Consider the following 16,041-nt stretch of genomic DNA (forward strand, 5'->3'; position numbering starts at 1 on the left):
TAAGGGTATATCAACTTCGGCTACGCCCGGAGTTAGCATTCCTTTCTTGTTTTATTTAAAAGTCGTAAAAAATACCCTACCCTGCTTGAAAATCCCAGATTTCAATTTATGAAATATGCAATTTATGAAATATGTCAAGTGGCATTGCGTCAAGTTGACAAAGTTTTAGACCATTATAAATTTATATACATATATATAAATTTTTTATAAAAAAAATATATATAAATTTAAGTCAACTCTTTGAGTTCCTTAAAGTAATTACATATATAATAATGCGAATTTATTATCTTTTAAGGGCTATAATGCATTCGGTGGGCATTCATTCCGCAATGGCAATCAAGCGGCAACGCAAACGGCGCGACGAACAGAAGAGAGCAAGGGAAAGACGATACAGTACACAAAGCTCTGAAAGCGGAGATACTTTTCACTCTCCAACTGGATCCGTCAGGCGTAAATATCACCACTCTCATGCGGCTCAGCCCCGACCTAGAATGATAGACAGCCAGGTTGTAAATTTGCAAGAGTTTGCATTAATTTTAACGTCAATGTCTTCCAATATCACACTATTTTAATGCATAGACTTAAATTGTAGTTTGTTAAGTTGTATCCCAGGATTACTGGTAAACTTTTGTAGTTTTAACAATTGTAAAGCAGAGCTGGGAAGCCGTAACGGGGCCGAACACATTTATACTTTTTTTAAAAATAGCACCAGAACATGATGTGAAAGATAAGTGATTGTGTTAAAGGAATTGTCGCTCTTGTTCCGGTACTCGTAGGGTACAAGGTTATATTGTATTCGTGAAAATGTATGTAACACAGAGAGATTATGCAAGGAGACTTTTATAATAGAAGCGCAGTTCAATTCAAATTTTGTTCACGCTCCACAATGCCCACGAAAATTGCGTATATCTGCAGCACCAGTGCAGAAAGGTATTTAGTAAAAGTTTTGATACCAAACTATTTCAATCAATTCGGTTCATTTCAATCGGTTCATGTTCGGTTCAATTCGGTTCATGTTTACTTTTACGAAGTGAAATTTGACAACCCAAATTTACTGTAAATTCAACCCACACCTTATTTGCTTGGGCAAAATTACTCCTACTTTATTTGTCACAGTCATACCCCTTTGATTCCCCTCCTTTCAATTCCATGATCCCACACTATCTACCTCTCACAAACAGCTTTTTACTTAAATTTAAATAATTATTCCACTTTCTTTTTATCATGTTTAATTAGATCAATAGAAAAAACTTCATTTCATACATAGCTTTATTTCATGAATTAATTATTTATCATCATTTATATCAATATTTCATTAATTTTGGCATCAAAGTAACTCAGAAACCTCTCAAACCCGATACACAAGCAATTAAACAGTAAATATCTTAACGCGTCATACATATATTTTTTTTTAATTAGATGCCGATTTAGTGATGAAAAAGTCGTTTACATACCATTTAAAAAAAAAAAATGATTCACTTCAAAAAATAAAAATCGGAGCCTGCCTGTTATAGCAATTTTATATCTTGGAATCTGATATCCTGATAATTGGAACTTAGCCAATATCGCTCATTCTTTGAGGTTTCAGAACCAGTTCCTTCATTAACGTATTAAAATGTTAAACGCGTGGATCTCGATTTGGAACTTGGACTCCTATGGTGTCCACGCAGATCAAGTTTGTGTCAAAACCTGGTCAAATAGCTCTGGTGTTGGTAGAGTTTAGGATTCGAGATTTTTTATTTCCCGAACAATTTGGCCAGTTGATCCGATCTGCCGAATTTCATGAAGATCAGCCGACTATACTATAGCCATATAACTGAACGATTGAATATGATCCAATTTTGGTATTTTTAAAGATAGAAAATTATGACTCTTTTTAAATGTGAAAGTCTCATAAAGATTGACCAAAAATATGATATTTGAAAATATATCCAATTATACCTGCACGAGTATATGAACTTCGGCTTCGCCTCCACCCATTAAAATGTCGCTCTCTCCGCGTGTGCACTGAAAATTTCGACCGAATACAATTTTCCTCCCATAGTATTATTGTTTAAGTTTTACTAGACACATTTATTTATTATATTTTTATACCCTTATTATTTTGTTCAAAAGTGTGCAACGCAGTGAAGGAGACACCTTCGACCCTATAAAGTATATATATTCTTGATCAGGATCACCTCCTGAGTTGATATAACGTGTTACTGGATGAGTTACTGTGCTGATGCTGATGAATCGTTTCTTCAGATCCAAACTGGTTGATATAATGGTTGGCATGTTGGTACAGTTCTCCCTAGATCCATGCAAGAATGAAGGGCCACAGGATCATATTTCTTGAATGGAAGTGGAAGCCGTTGCATTAATCCCACCTAAAACGACGCGTGAGTCAGTCCAAAACAACAAGCAACTTTGTCTTAAGACAAACTTAAATATTTTCTGACTATGCGTGAGCTCTTCCCCTAGAACTGTTGCGCACAGCTTCAATCTAGGCAATGATACTAGCTTTTCATTGCTTTGCCCATTTCCATTCTCTAAGGCGTCCACCAAGGTGTATAGTTCTGGACCTGGATAGTGTGACCGGAACCTTTCCATCGAATATGCGTCTTGGGATATGCAATTTGATTAAAGGTTAGTTATTAGTTGGGCAAAGAGATAGTTATTTCATTCGGACTGGAGATTCTCAGAGGGGCTACATAAAGATTTTTGGGTCTACTACAACTGGCGCAAATAACCCTAATGGGTCAAAGTTACGTGATAGCTCAGAGTAAACCACAAATTTTGTTAAAACCATGTCTCTTTAGGCCTCCATATAAGTGTAAGGGTTTTGACACTGTATTGATCCAGTAACTCTTCTTCTAACGGAGAGAAAATTTTGCGAGTAGATCGGCATTGGCCTGATCAGAGGTCTCAGATGAATTTTCAAACGTAAGCAGAGGTGGAAAAGATACATGTTTACGATTAGTGTTTACAAAGTTATAAAACGGCTTCGGATCCTGAGTAAATTGTATCCGGCAGCGGCGAACATAACTTCTGTAACATTCAGCGTTATGCACGGTAAAATTTGACCGAGCTAGTAGATATCTTGTATACTACGTAATGTATACTACGGAATGTTTTCTTTATAATTTTAGTATTTTTATACCCTTGCAGAGGGTATTATAATTTTGTCCAAAAGTGTGCAACGCAGTGAAGGAGACATCTCCGACCCTATAAAGTATATATATTCTTGATCAGGATCACCTCCTGAGTTGACATGAGCATGTCTGTCTGTCCGTCTGTCCGTCTGTCTGTCTGTCCGTCTGTCTGTCTGTCCGTTTCTACGCGAACTAGTCTCTCAGTTTAAAAGTTATCGTCTTGAAACTTTGCACACATCCTTCTTTCCTTTGCACGCAGTATATAAGTCGGAACGGCCCGGATCGGCCGACTATATCCTATAGCTGCCATATAACTGATTGATCGGAAATGGTATAACTTTGGTGTTTTTAGAGTTAGAGAGTTCAAATTTTACATGAGAAAAATAATATGACATGCCAAATTTCGTAAGGATCGGCCGACTATATCTTATAGCTGCCATATAACTGAACGATCGGAAATGACCCAGCTTTCGTGTTTTTGAAGATAGAAAGCTGAAACATAGTACATTACTATTTTTCGTCAGCTAATCCAACCTGCCAAATTTCATTCGAATCGGCCGACTATATCCTATAGCTGCCATAGAACTGAACGATCGGAAATGGTTTTTGGTAGAAATACCAACTTTGGTACTCTTGAAGATAGAAGTTTGGGACTTTTTTTTTAGATTTTTTATTGTAGTTTATTGGTTTTATTATGAGTTAATCATAAGAATCGGTTTGCGATATATATCCGGTCTTAACTGCAAGGGTACATCAACTTCGGCTCCGCCCGAAGTTAGCTTTCCTTTCTTGTTTTTTAGTATTTTTGGTATTTTTTTTTAGAGCCTGTTTTTAGTATTTTTTTATTTGATGAGGCACCTTGAAAACCAAGGACGATTTGTTAAAGCAGATGGATATTTTCATGACACACATGAGTCAAAAAAAGAATTTAAAATATGGTAAAATTTAAATTTTTAAATTAAATTTTTAACCAATTAAATTTAACGTCTATTAAGGGGAGGTTCTTTTGGATTTTTTTGAAAAAATCCTTTTTTTTTTTTAATAAAATGAAAGTTACACATAGTAGAATATACGTGCCAAGGGACGCGTATTTCTTGAGCTAGAGCGTTTCAAACATACCCATGATAACAAGAAAGCTATCTAAAGGCAAAATTTCTAAAAACTTTAAACACGTTTTTCTCGGAACCATGTTTTTAAAGCTCTTGTTGCGCACAGGGCTCGTTCTATTGATCCGATTTCCTTCATTCAAAAAATGTTTAAAAGTACATACTTTTTTGTATGCCTTATACCTAAAATAAAAAATAGTTTTTTATAATTTTTAAACGAGATCAAAGTAAAAAAAAAAAGAGAAAAAAAATCAATTTATTTTTAAACGTCCATGAAATTGGTTTATTTTTACCAAAATTAATTGTCGTTGGGTATAAGGCATAGAAAATTCCATCAATTTTAATAAATTATATACATTTCTAATTTAAGTTCACTACCAGCGGCCCTACACTCGACAAAGCAGAAAAATAGAGGTCTACAAGATCCGCCATTTTTAAGCCGCCATTTTGAATTTCCTGAATATTGAATATTTTTTTTAATCGTTAATAAACAACGAATCAAAAGTTTAAAAGCATAAGTTCGTATGTCTTTTCATTTTCCCTCAATCCATTCTCAAAGTTTGCTTAATTTTCGGAAAAATCCAAAAGAACCTCCCCTTAAGATCGACTAAATCAGCCTTACGGAAAAAGCGAATGGAATGGAAATTGAAACCAGGAATGGTTTCAATAAAACCTCAAGCGTGGGGTGATATGGATCCTCTGGGGTTGAAAGGGGCTTAATTCTGGAAAGAGTGAAACAATCAGGATCAGATACAAAACATAGGTCTAATTGCCGACCTAACGATATCTAACATGGTTAATTTGACCTAGGGCCATGTCAAACATGCCCACGGAGAAGTCATGGGGCGTGATAAGTGATGAAGATGGGTTAGTTATCGACGTTGTACCACTTTAATTATGGGATATTAAAGTCGCCCAAAGCTACAAGTTGGTCACGACTATTCATAAGATTAAAGACGGATTGAAAAGCTGACGAGGAATGCCAATATGTGGGCGGTTCGGACGAAGCCGGTATATATGAACATGTAATATATAAAGGTTTAGCGGACAAAATGATTTTAAAGCAAATAAAAAAAACCGGTATATATTACCGGGGGCAAAACGAACACAATTGAGAGTATGCGGAGCTGAAAAAACACAATGAGAGAGTATTCACTGAGCAAAAAAGGCGTAATTTTTTTTTTTTATTTTTCGTTACGTCAAAAGTTGGAATGGGCACTAAAATAGTGTATTTTATTTTAAGGATGTAGTCTCATGTGTGAGGTTGAAAAAATCGATTTTTTTTTTTCACACATTTCGATAGTATTGTTTATTAAGAATGTACTGTTAAAGTTTCAAATAAAAATATCAAATAATGACAGAGATACAGCCCATAATCGAGAGCGCGCCTACACCGAAAAGTATGAGTTTCTCGGTAGCGTCTATACTTTAAACGCGTTTTTCTCGGAACGACATTTTTGTGTGCGGCGCAGGTGATTCACAAAATTCTATTGTACCGATCTAGCTGAAATTTGGATATGTTGTTCTAAAAAGTAACACCTCTGTCCCGTACTAGAATCATTTATTTTTAATGATTAGTTTTTTTTTTATCATTAATTTAAGATAAATTTTTTAAATTTTTTTAAATTTTTTTTTTTGTGAGTTCGCCATTTTGTTGTTTATTGATGAAAATATTTCATTCTAGTACGGGACAGAGCCATAAGCTTACAAAACAATAATCTATTCTAATTTTTTGTTTCGGATGACTCTAGCAGTCAAAATCACCTGCGCCAGGGACCTACCTTTTTTATTATATGCATACTTTGGCATGCTATAAAGTGTATTAAACTACACAAGAATAAATTAAACAAAATTTTTTCAAATAGTTTATGATGCCTATAAAAACATATGTGAAAATGGGAACGATCGCATTATTTTTTATTACAAAAAAAAATTTTTGAAATAACCTCTAAAAAGTAGGCCGGAACATGAGACTACATCCTTAAAGGCAGCTTTTCTAGCAAAAATTCTTAAACAAATGAAAAATTACGCTTCCTTATCTATATTTCCTATAGAGAAAACTTTTTCCAACCCAATTTCTGAGAACATTTTTCTCAGTGGAAACATTTCGATTTTTAAGTTTCGGCTGTCAAATGAGTCAAAATGCAAGCAATAAGAGAGTTTCGCTGTGGCAGACTTTTCTACCCTATGCACGCGTGCATTGAAAAATGAAAGTTTGCCCACCACTGAATTAAAGTATTGTAAAATTGTTCTAAGGTGACCTTCATCTAATAAGGCTATGAGGTTTGTGAAAATTAGCATTACGGAAAAAGCGAATTTTATTTGCCACGAATGAAAACTTCTGATCAATACCAGAAATTATTTCGATTGAAACCCATAGACCTATGGATCCCCTGGGAAGGGGAGCGTGGAACACTTTGTGGGAATTTTTTGTACCGCGGCTACATTATCTCTGGGGCTGCAACATCCCTTGTAGCGGATTTTAAACGCACTTGTGAATCCCTCAAGGAAATTTAAAACACTTCTTCTTTAATTTGAAGGACAGGAGAGAGAGATGATAGGGTACCATTGTAGTTTGAAGAAAAGACCTCAAAAGAGGGTCATGTTGAGCATATGTCGAACTACAATGGCTAAAGAATAGATAACTAAACTTGCTGGTCCTTTTCTAAGAAATATTGCAATTTATGCGTGTTAGTAAATGCTGGCTATGCTGACACCACCATTGCACAGTGGTCGAGCTTGTATGGAACCGCGGCCATAAATACCTATAGATGTGCTATCGCTATGAAACTTTCACCAAAAATCTAGATAAATATTATAAACATATGATAAAAAAAGTTACCAGATCTACCACTACATCCTACAGCTTCCATAGGAACGATTGCATCAGTGATGGCGCTTTCATGAGAGAGCAGTCATAAAATCATTTCTAATGGTCAGATCAGGCTAATAATACTAATAATACTAAAATAAAAAAATATTGGAATGATTCATTGATTATCTGCGGCTTCTTCAGAAAGCTCTCCAATCGATAATAAAGAATGTTTTATAATATCAGAAGCATGAAGTATAACTTTATGAACCGATGGGGGAGATAAAACCTCCAGTTCTAGGTTGATCTACTATTAGACCCATTTTAGCCCTGAACTCATCATGAATAAATTGTTTTCTCAATGAAATCTTATCTTTAGCCTCTTAGGATTGAATTCGACATACTTGTTCGTCCAATTCGTACGATAGGCGAAGAAAACATTCAAAAAATCGAATATATGTACGCATGAAGCGGTGACAGTTTAAACTCAAATCGCTCCTCATGAACTTCTTTTTTTAAAAAAAATTTTAGGTTATTTATTTTTGTTGGCTTGGCATATGAAGCATTTTGTGGATGTTGTTTCACTTTATTCATTATAAACTTGACCATAAACAATGGTAAGTTGCAAAGAATGTTCGACATTAATATTTCAACAACATAACAGACACAGAACAGAAACGTGCTTCCCTCCTAGATAAATATGGAAAAATATGTTAGGTTGCATTTTAATGGCAAATGTGCTGCGGCAGGCTTCCGCAGCTGAAGTAAACATTTTTATAATCTTTAAATATTAAGCATAGTGCTGAGTTGACGAAAATCCGCTGTCCAACAAGTGGCAGCTGTCAAACTCCATATAAAAAAACGGTGTAAAAAAGGAAAGAAGAAGAAATTTTTGCCTTCTAGATTTTGCGGGTACTGAGTTGACGAAAATTTTTGTTATCGATTTTAATCGTGTCGATTTTCATTTTTTTTACGTTTTTCAATAGTTAAATGTTGTAGCTTTTGAAAAAAAAAAACATCTTTAATTTATTTAAACAGAAAGGATACAAATTTTACAAAAGAAACTGACATTTTTGATTTTTTGTCGTGTTTTTCGAACTTGGACGCCAACTCGGTACAACTTCCAAGAAATGGTATCATTTTTGACACATATCAATTTTGTCTCGTTAATTTTAAATAAAACGAGACCAATTTCATTTCAAAATTATGAAAATTGTTGATGTTATAACGCTTTTCCCAAAACAAGTCAGTCCAATCTTCATAGCTTTCCGGAGCAATAGTGTGCCATTCCATTCCGCCCATTCCTTTCTTTCACACACTTTTACTCCGGAGCGCTAGTAAACTTGTTTTGGGAAAAGCGTTATAACTTCAACAATTTTCATAATTTCCTAATGAAATTGGTCTAGTTTTATTCAGGATTAATGAGACAATATTGATAAGGGTTAAGAATGATACCATTTCTTGGAAGTTGTACCGAAAAAATGGCGTCCAAGTTCGAAAAACACGAAAAAAAATCAAAAATGTCAGTTTCTTTTGTAAAATTTGTATCCTTTCTGTTTAAATAAATTAAAGATGTATTTTTTTTTCAAAAGCTACAACGTTTAACTATTGAAAAACGTACAAAAAATGAAAATCGGCCTAAAATTACGCGTTCAGGAATTTTTAAGAGCAAAACACTTTCGAAAAACCGTTTTTTCGAAATAAATCAAGATTTGAGGGTGTATGAAAAATTTCAAACATGGTTTAGTATAACCTAAGTATTAGTATACTAAGTATTAGTATATACAGTTTAGTATAACTCGACCTAATGAAAAATTCCTACTAGGTCTCTTTAAAAGTTCCAAATCACTGACGCACTGTGTTATTTCTATATATATCTGTAAAAATAAAGTATATACCATTATATTCCATATCCATTTCAATCGATTTTGGTTTAACAAAGTTTTATAATATAAAAATTATGTCCACTGCGGACAAATTTTTTTTTTTTTTTTTTATTTTAACGTTGCTTTTATTTCTTGAATCTTCTCTTTGCGAGACTAACAAGAGGTGTATCAAATCTTATATTTTTAACTTAACTAACAGTCATATTGACTGATACGGAGTTAGACGGCCCTAAAAATCGATTGCTGGGTTGGGAGGTCGTTGCGTCTGAGGCGGGATACGCTAGAAACCCGAGTCAATCCCCGAGCGAGAAAATTTGGGTGCGAAGACAGTTTTTCTTTGTATGACTCTTTTTGCTTCTGGATTTCGTCTTTCACTGCGAGGATGCCCAGATCCCGGTGGATGTTTTCGTTGCGAACATACCAAGGTGCCCCTGTGATAGTTCTCAGGATTTTTGATTGTGCGCGCTGTATGATGTCTATGTTGCTGCTGCTCGCGTTCCCCCACAGCTGGGAGCCATACGTCCAGATTGGCTTTAGGACTGAATTGTACAGTAGTAACTTGTAGTCTAGGCACAGTGGCGATCGTGAGTTTATGATCCAGTGGAGGCTGCTGGCTTTCAGTTTTAGATGCATCTTTTTGCATTCGATGTGCTTACGCCAGGTAAGTCGTCTATCAAGGTGAACGCCAAGGTACGTTACGTCGTTAGCTTGAGGGATCTGCATACCGTTTAGTAAAAGCGGAGGGCATGTTTGTCTATTAAGAGTAAACGTTATATGTTTACACTTTTGTTCGTTTATTTTAATGCGCCAGTCGGACAGCCACCTTTCCACTATTGTGAGATGATTAGCCAGTTGGGTTGTTGCCTGCGTTGGGCATCTGGAGCGACTAAGGATAGCGGTATCATCGGCGAACGTTGACGTTGTTAGTTGTGCGCTCGTAGGAATATCCGCAGTATACAAAACATATAGACACGGCCCGAGTGCGCTTCCCTGTGGAACTCCAGCTTCGATGGTGTAGTCGCCCGAAGTAGCTGCGTTGCATCTCACTGAGAATACCCTATTGAAGAGGTATGATTCCAGTAGCTTGTGGGTGTATGTTGGCAAATACGTTTTAATTTTGTGCATGAGTCCGATGAGCCAAACTCGGTCGAAAGCTTGAGATACGTCGAGGAAAATAGCGCTGCAGTATTCTCGTTGTTCGAAGGCTGAGCGTATTTCGGATGTTAATCTGTTCACTTGTTCGATGGTTCCATGGTTTCTTCGAAAGCCAAATTGGTGTGCCGGGATGATATTGCAAGCTTCCAAATGTGGTATTATGCGAGTTAACAAGCATTTTTCAAACAGTTTAGACAAACAAGATAGAAGGCTTATTGGTCTGTATGATGACGGAATTGTGTGGTCTTTTCCAGGCTTCGGAATCATTATAATAATGGATTTCTTCCACTTTTTTGGGAAATAGCCAAGATTAATGATTCCATTAAATAGTTTGCAGACGACCTCTATAGCGCATTTTGGAAGTTCGATCAGCATCTTTGGGGTCAATAGGTCACCACCGGGAGCCTTTTTTGGTTTTAGCCCTCTTATGACTTTTTCGATTTCGTTCGGCCGGAATGGAGGTGCGGCTGGCTGAGGGGAGGACTCTGGCTGAATTACTGGCAGGAGGAATGAATTTGAGGCTGGGTTTGGCTGGAAGACACTTTGGAGATGTGTGGCGAATGTTTCAGCTCGGTCTTCGTTGCTGCGAGCCCAGCATCCCGAAGAGTTTCTTATCGGGGTGGTCGTTTCAATTGGGGCACTAAGATTTGGGTGGGCCCTCCACAGGGGGTACTTTGCTTGTTGGCGAGAGATTCTGGATGTACCTCAGCTGTGCATTTTCTTCCTGTTGGTGAAGAGCCTGGTCGAGTGATCGGGTTGCTTCCTTAAGGCGTTGTTTTGAAGCTGGTGATCTGCTGTTTTGCCAATCACGACGCGTGCGCCTCTTTTCTCGCACGAGCTGTTCGATTTGCTGATTAGATTTGAAGTGTTTGTTTCGGTCTACTTCTTTCCTATGAGGAGTAGAGATTTTAGCTGCCGCAACGAGTACTTCTTCCAGGGCGCTCGTAGTGTAGTCGATGTCCGATTCCATGTTAAAATCCGGGGCGAGTTCTATGTGGGCACTCACGTACTTTTTGTATTTTAGCCAGTTTGTTTTTGTCGTCGTCAGACTGAAGGGGTGTTCGGTTATTTCTGGGCTTTGAAGAAGCGTTAGAAGCACAGGCGAGTGGTCTGATGAGTCCGAGACTGCTTTGGCACTTATTAGATTGCGAGGTATGTTTTTTGTCACTGCAAAATCAATAAGGTCTGGGAGCTTTCGTGAGTCTGTTGGCCAGTATGTGGGACTTCCAGGGGAAACGTAGTTTATTTTTCACATTTATAATTGCATTGTACAATTGTCTTCCTTTGGGAGTCACTAGACGTGATCCCCAGTGCGTATGTTTGGCGTTGTAGTCTCCTGCGGCTATAAATCGATCCCCAAGTGAATTGTAGAAGTCCATAAATTGTCCTTCCGAGATTGAGAAGCAAGGAGGGCAGTAAACGGCAGCAATTGAAAGGATTCCGTTGCTTGACTGAATTTGTATCGATGTGGCCTGCAAGAAGTTTGTTGCAAACCTTTTGTGAAAATGGTGTTTAATTCGTTCTCTGATTAGAACTCCAGTTCCGCCGTGGGCTTTCCCATCTGGATGATCTGTGCGGTAGATTGTGTAGCCTCTTATATGAAAGTTGTATTTGCTTGTAAGATGCGTTTCCACCAGTAGCATAACGTCAATATGGTTTTCGGTCAAGAATTGTGACAATTCTAGTTTATGCCGTGAGACACCATTGGCGTTCCACATTGATATTCGTAGCGCCTGCATAGATTATTTGGACTGTTGTGCTACGAGCAGCTGTATCACCATGTTCTGGTTTTGAACAAGCGTTTGCATGGTCGTTTTCATGAATGACATAAGCTCCATCATACTTTGTTGGAGGGTAAGCATCATAGTTTCCGTTTTGCTGTGTGGCTGTTCTGGGGCCTGTTGAGCGCTTTGAGAGTTAGGCTGAATTGGAATTTCCCTTCCAGATCGTAGAGCATCGGCATAGGAGAAGCCGTTGGTGGTGTTTAGTGGACCGAATGAGGATCTCGCAGCTTTGGCGAAGAAGACGTCTGGCGTGGTTTTTGACGAAACGTACGCATTCTGTGGATTTTGGTTGCGCGTTGCGGTCGCTTGACGCATGCGACTCTTTAACTCCTTATACACAATACATCCTCTATAGTTTGCCGTATGGCTGCCTCCGCAGTTTCCACATTTCTTCACGGTACTGTCCTTGTTTGTAGTGCAGCAAGCGGACTTGTGGGCGTCCCCGCAGACTACACAGACAGCCCGAAGTGTGCAGTAAGACCTTGTGTGTCCATACTCTTGACAATTAGTGCATTGCACTGGACCGTTACGTTTATGTGGCTCTTCAACAGTGATTTTCCGATGCAAAAGATATTGCAGGTTGTAGATTGGGTGGACTTCGTTCTTCTTCAGCGACCTGCTTTCAGGCTCGAGCTCGACCTTGAAGAGGGGTTGTGGCTTTTTATCTTTATTTAGAATGTTAATAAAATTCTTGGCGGCGAAGCCCTTTTCTTTAAGGGCGGTTTTTATTTCCTCGACGGTAACATCAGGTTCTATTCCCTTTACTACCACTTGTAGGCCCTTACTGCTTTTCAGCTGGTACGTGTAATAGTTTTTCTGTACAGTGTCCAGATATTTTGACACTATTCGGAAGTGCTCTTCAGTCTTGGTTTGCACCTTTGTTTCATGGATGTTCCCTTTGATAAGCGGAACAACATGAAAGTTTTCACCGTTCCCGATCAACGACGCAATTTTGTTGACCAGGGCACTCGAGCTTTTTTCCCTAATATAGATTGGAGGGGGCTTGGGTTTTTTTGCGGTGTCTTGGGCTGGTTGGTTTTCCTCAGCCTCCGCCAGTAGGGCAAATCTGTTAGTAGTGGATCTGTCTGGTTCATTATCGTTATTCAGGACACGGTTAATTTTTGTTTTGTTGCCTGCCGGATTACTCTGCGGGCTAAGCTTGCGCTTAATTTGGATGTAGCGATCCATTCCAGTCTGTGTGGCCGTTGCCGCTTTGGCACTTTCCGAGGCTGTTGTTTTTGTACTCGCTGTAGTCGTTGACGTCGTGGTACTTTGAGTTGCAGGGGTTTTCGCTGTTGTTGCAGAAGTTGTAGCGCTGCTTGTTGTTGGTGCGAAATTTGTTTCCGATATTGGAGGGGGGGTTTTACACTGCGTGACGCGGGAGTCGGAGTGAGCAGAGCGGGTGAGCAAGACCGTGCCCTTTGGGTTTCAGCGGTCAGTAAAGCCGGGTTGCTTTTAAGCGCCGATTTTTCCACTTCGGTATCGCGGGTTGAAAAGTAAGAGTAGAAGCCGTTTCTTTGGTTCACTGAACTTCTACGCTCGTTCTTTTGGTCGTTGCTCAATGAGCTCATTGCGTGGAACGTATTTTTTTTTTCAACAATGCACTAGTTTTGGTTTAGCACATTACAACTGTTATAAAAAAAAAGCTTGTCTGTCGCTTTTAATAAATTGTATTTCAGTGTCTTTTCGCTTATATTGGCGAAAATATAAGCGAAGTGAAGTTTTCCCGAAGCTCGGACAAAGCACGTCCGCTCAGTTCGGTAGTTCGATTGACAAACAAATTAAAAGTGCATAAATATGAGTACCATTTTGTCATGCTGTTTTTAGAAAGTTCCGTTAGAAATGCCAAGCAAACCATATTGTTTGGTTAATTTTGGACAATCAGCTGATAGTAAGACCGGGTTTCGCTTGAATAGCTCAAAATCAATTTTTTTATTTTTGACCTATGGCAACGACCACTGTGCATTGATGAGGTTATGGGCTCTGTGCAAAGCTCTTCTAAGACTTTTCAACTTATCTTTGGAAACTTCTTTTCCCCTTAAACCGGAAACCGATTTGCCCCTTAAGTGGAAGGAATCTTTCCTGATTCCCCTACATAAAAATGGGAAAAAGTCCGATTCTGCCAACTACAGAGGCATCTCTAAATTGTCGGTAATTCCAAAGTTATTTGAAAAATTAATTACTCCTCATTTGCAACACCGTTGTTCTGCGATCATCTCTCCATGTCAGCATGGCTTCATTAAGCGTCGCTCTACCACCACGAATTTACTAGAGTTGACATCCTTTGTCATAGATGGCTTTCGAAAGGGATGTTAATTTTGTAATTGTATCCTAACCTAACAACCCAAACATAAACAACATTAAATAGCAAGTAAATAAATAAATGAATATCAATGCATAACTCTGGCTATTCGTTTGGATTCAAACCCCCGAGCAGAACTGTGCTCAACTATGACATTCCGCCCATGAACACACAACACAACATTTTTGGTTTTGTCACAACATTTTTGGTTGCCCATGAGGGAAACAATCCACACACGACTCCACAATCCATGGTCATCTCCGACAGTTCATTCGAAGTCGTTAATGGAAACCTAATCTCAACACGGAAACATTATTCTCCTTTTTTACTCCTTCATTCTCTTCGACAAAGGGGAGGCAAAATAACGGAATTAATCCTTGCATCGCACGTGTCGCGCAACCACTAGCCCATGGTTGCCCTCTCACTTTGAAGAGCATACATTAGTGTGAGTGCTTACGCAAAATGAACAAGCCCAAGCCAGCGAGCACTTCCAGTGCAGAGTCTGAAATAATGACAAAGGGTGGCAACGCCGTCAGCTTATTTGCGCTCCAGAAAGATCTTCACAACCAACTCCAAGTAAACTTCAAGAAGGACAGCTCTTCTCGGAAAACTAAGCCCTATTTTCAACTGCGCCTTTTCAAACTCAACTTATTAAGCCAGCTATTTAACAAGAACCATGATGATCCCCTAGACTTTATAGTTGCTGTCACTACAGCTGCCAAGAGTATTGTAGGCAGTGGCGATCTGAGACAGCCGACCAAAACCAAACTGCTCTCGATTGGGCGGCCCATTACCCTCAATTCTTCAAGCCCGATGTGATGAATTCCGACATCATTTACCAAACATTGAAAAGTTGAAAATACCTCGATGGCTTGGTCACCAGACCGGTGAACCACAGTCACACCAACTACACGCCCCTTGTGACGGCTCCTCGCAAGCATACGCAGCATGTGTTCATCTCCCAATACAATATCAATCCAGGAGAGTATGCACGGCCCTATTGACAGCACGGAGTCGAGTCACGCCCTAAAAATTCCTCGAATCGAACTCTCTGGTGCAGTGTTGGCACCAAATGGGTACCTACGCAGCTTTCATCCACCGGAATCCCCACGTCCGTATCCCCCACTGATGCATCAATTGTTTTATATTGGATTAAAGGAAATCCGACCCGATGGAAGACTTTCGTCTCCAACCGAATCGGAAAGATTTTGGAACTAAGAACGACACCCCGACTCGAGTACCAGAATTACGAGAAGCTCTGCATCAAATCGTGAAGATGGTGTAGAAGAAGCCTTTTCTCCAGAGATCAGTTGAGGGATTTAGCATTCTGCAACTCAAAGGACGACTGAAGATCGCTGAACAACTGTCCCAAGCACAAAAAAATCCGATCATTATACCCAAAATGCATAATTTTACTGACCTCGTGATCAAACACTCTGCACGGAGGCACCGAGCTCACCTTAGCAACCACACATTCTGGATAGTCAATGGGAAACAAGCTGTCAAAGCCTGCCTCACAGTTAGTGGGGGATTTGCCACTACATCGAGTCAATCCACCTGGTCGAGCCTTTGAAACCACTGGCGTCGACTACACGGGCGCCTTTACTTGAAAGCATCCAGATTTCGTGGGCATCACACATACAAGGCATATATCGCAGTGTTTATATGTTTAGCAACCAAGGCGATACATCTAGAAGCAGTCACAGGACTATCTACTCAACACATCCTCTCGGCTCTTCAACGCTTTATCGGACGTAGAGGTTTGTGCAAGGATCTATACAGCGATGGAGGAACCAATTTCATCAGAGCAGACAATTCTCTTCGCATCTGGCATCTCGAAATGCCATCGACACGGACATCGC

At 39.0% G+C, this 16,041-nt stretch overlaps 1 protein-coding gene across 6 annotated transcripts in view; it reads left to right on the plus strand.

The window, feature by feature from the left end:
• Positions 1 to 16,041, plus strand: part of LOC108133500 (serine/threonine-protein kinase haspin homolog) — a 217,106-nt gene that overhangs the window by 181,643 nt on the left and 19,422 nt on the right. For all 6 annotated transcript variants that reach the window (XM_070278663.1, XM_070278662.1, XM_070278664.1 and 3 more), the window contains one exon: positions 296 to 506. In XM_070278663.1, coding sequence (XP_070134764.1) covers positions 296 to 506 — 211 coding nt within the window. The remainder of the gene's footprint in view (positions 1 to 295; positions 507 to 16,041) is intronic.

Source organism: Drosophila bipectinata, chromosome 2R, assembly GCF_030179905.1.
Source record: "Drosophila bipectinata strain 14024-0381.07 chromosome 2R, DbipHiC1v2, whole genome shotgun sequence".
In the NCBI taxonomy this organism is placed as follows: Eukaryota; Metazoa; Arthropoda; class Insecta; order Diptera; family Drosophilidae; genus Drosophila; species Drosophila bipectinata.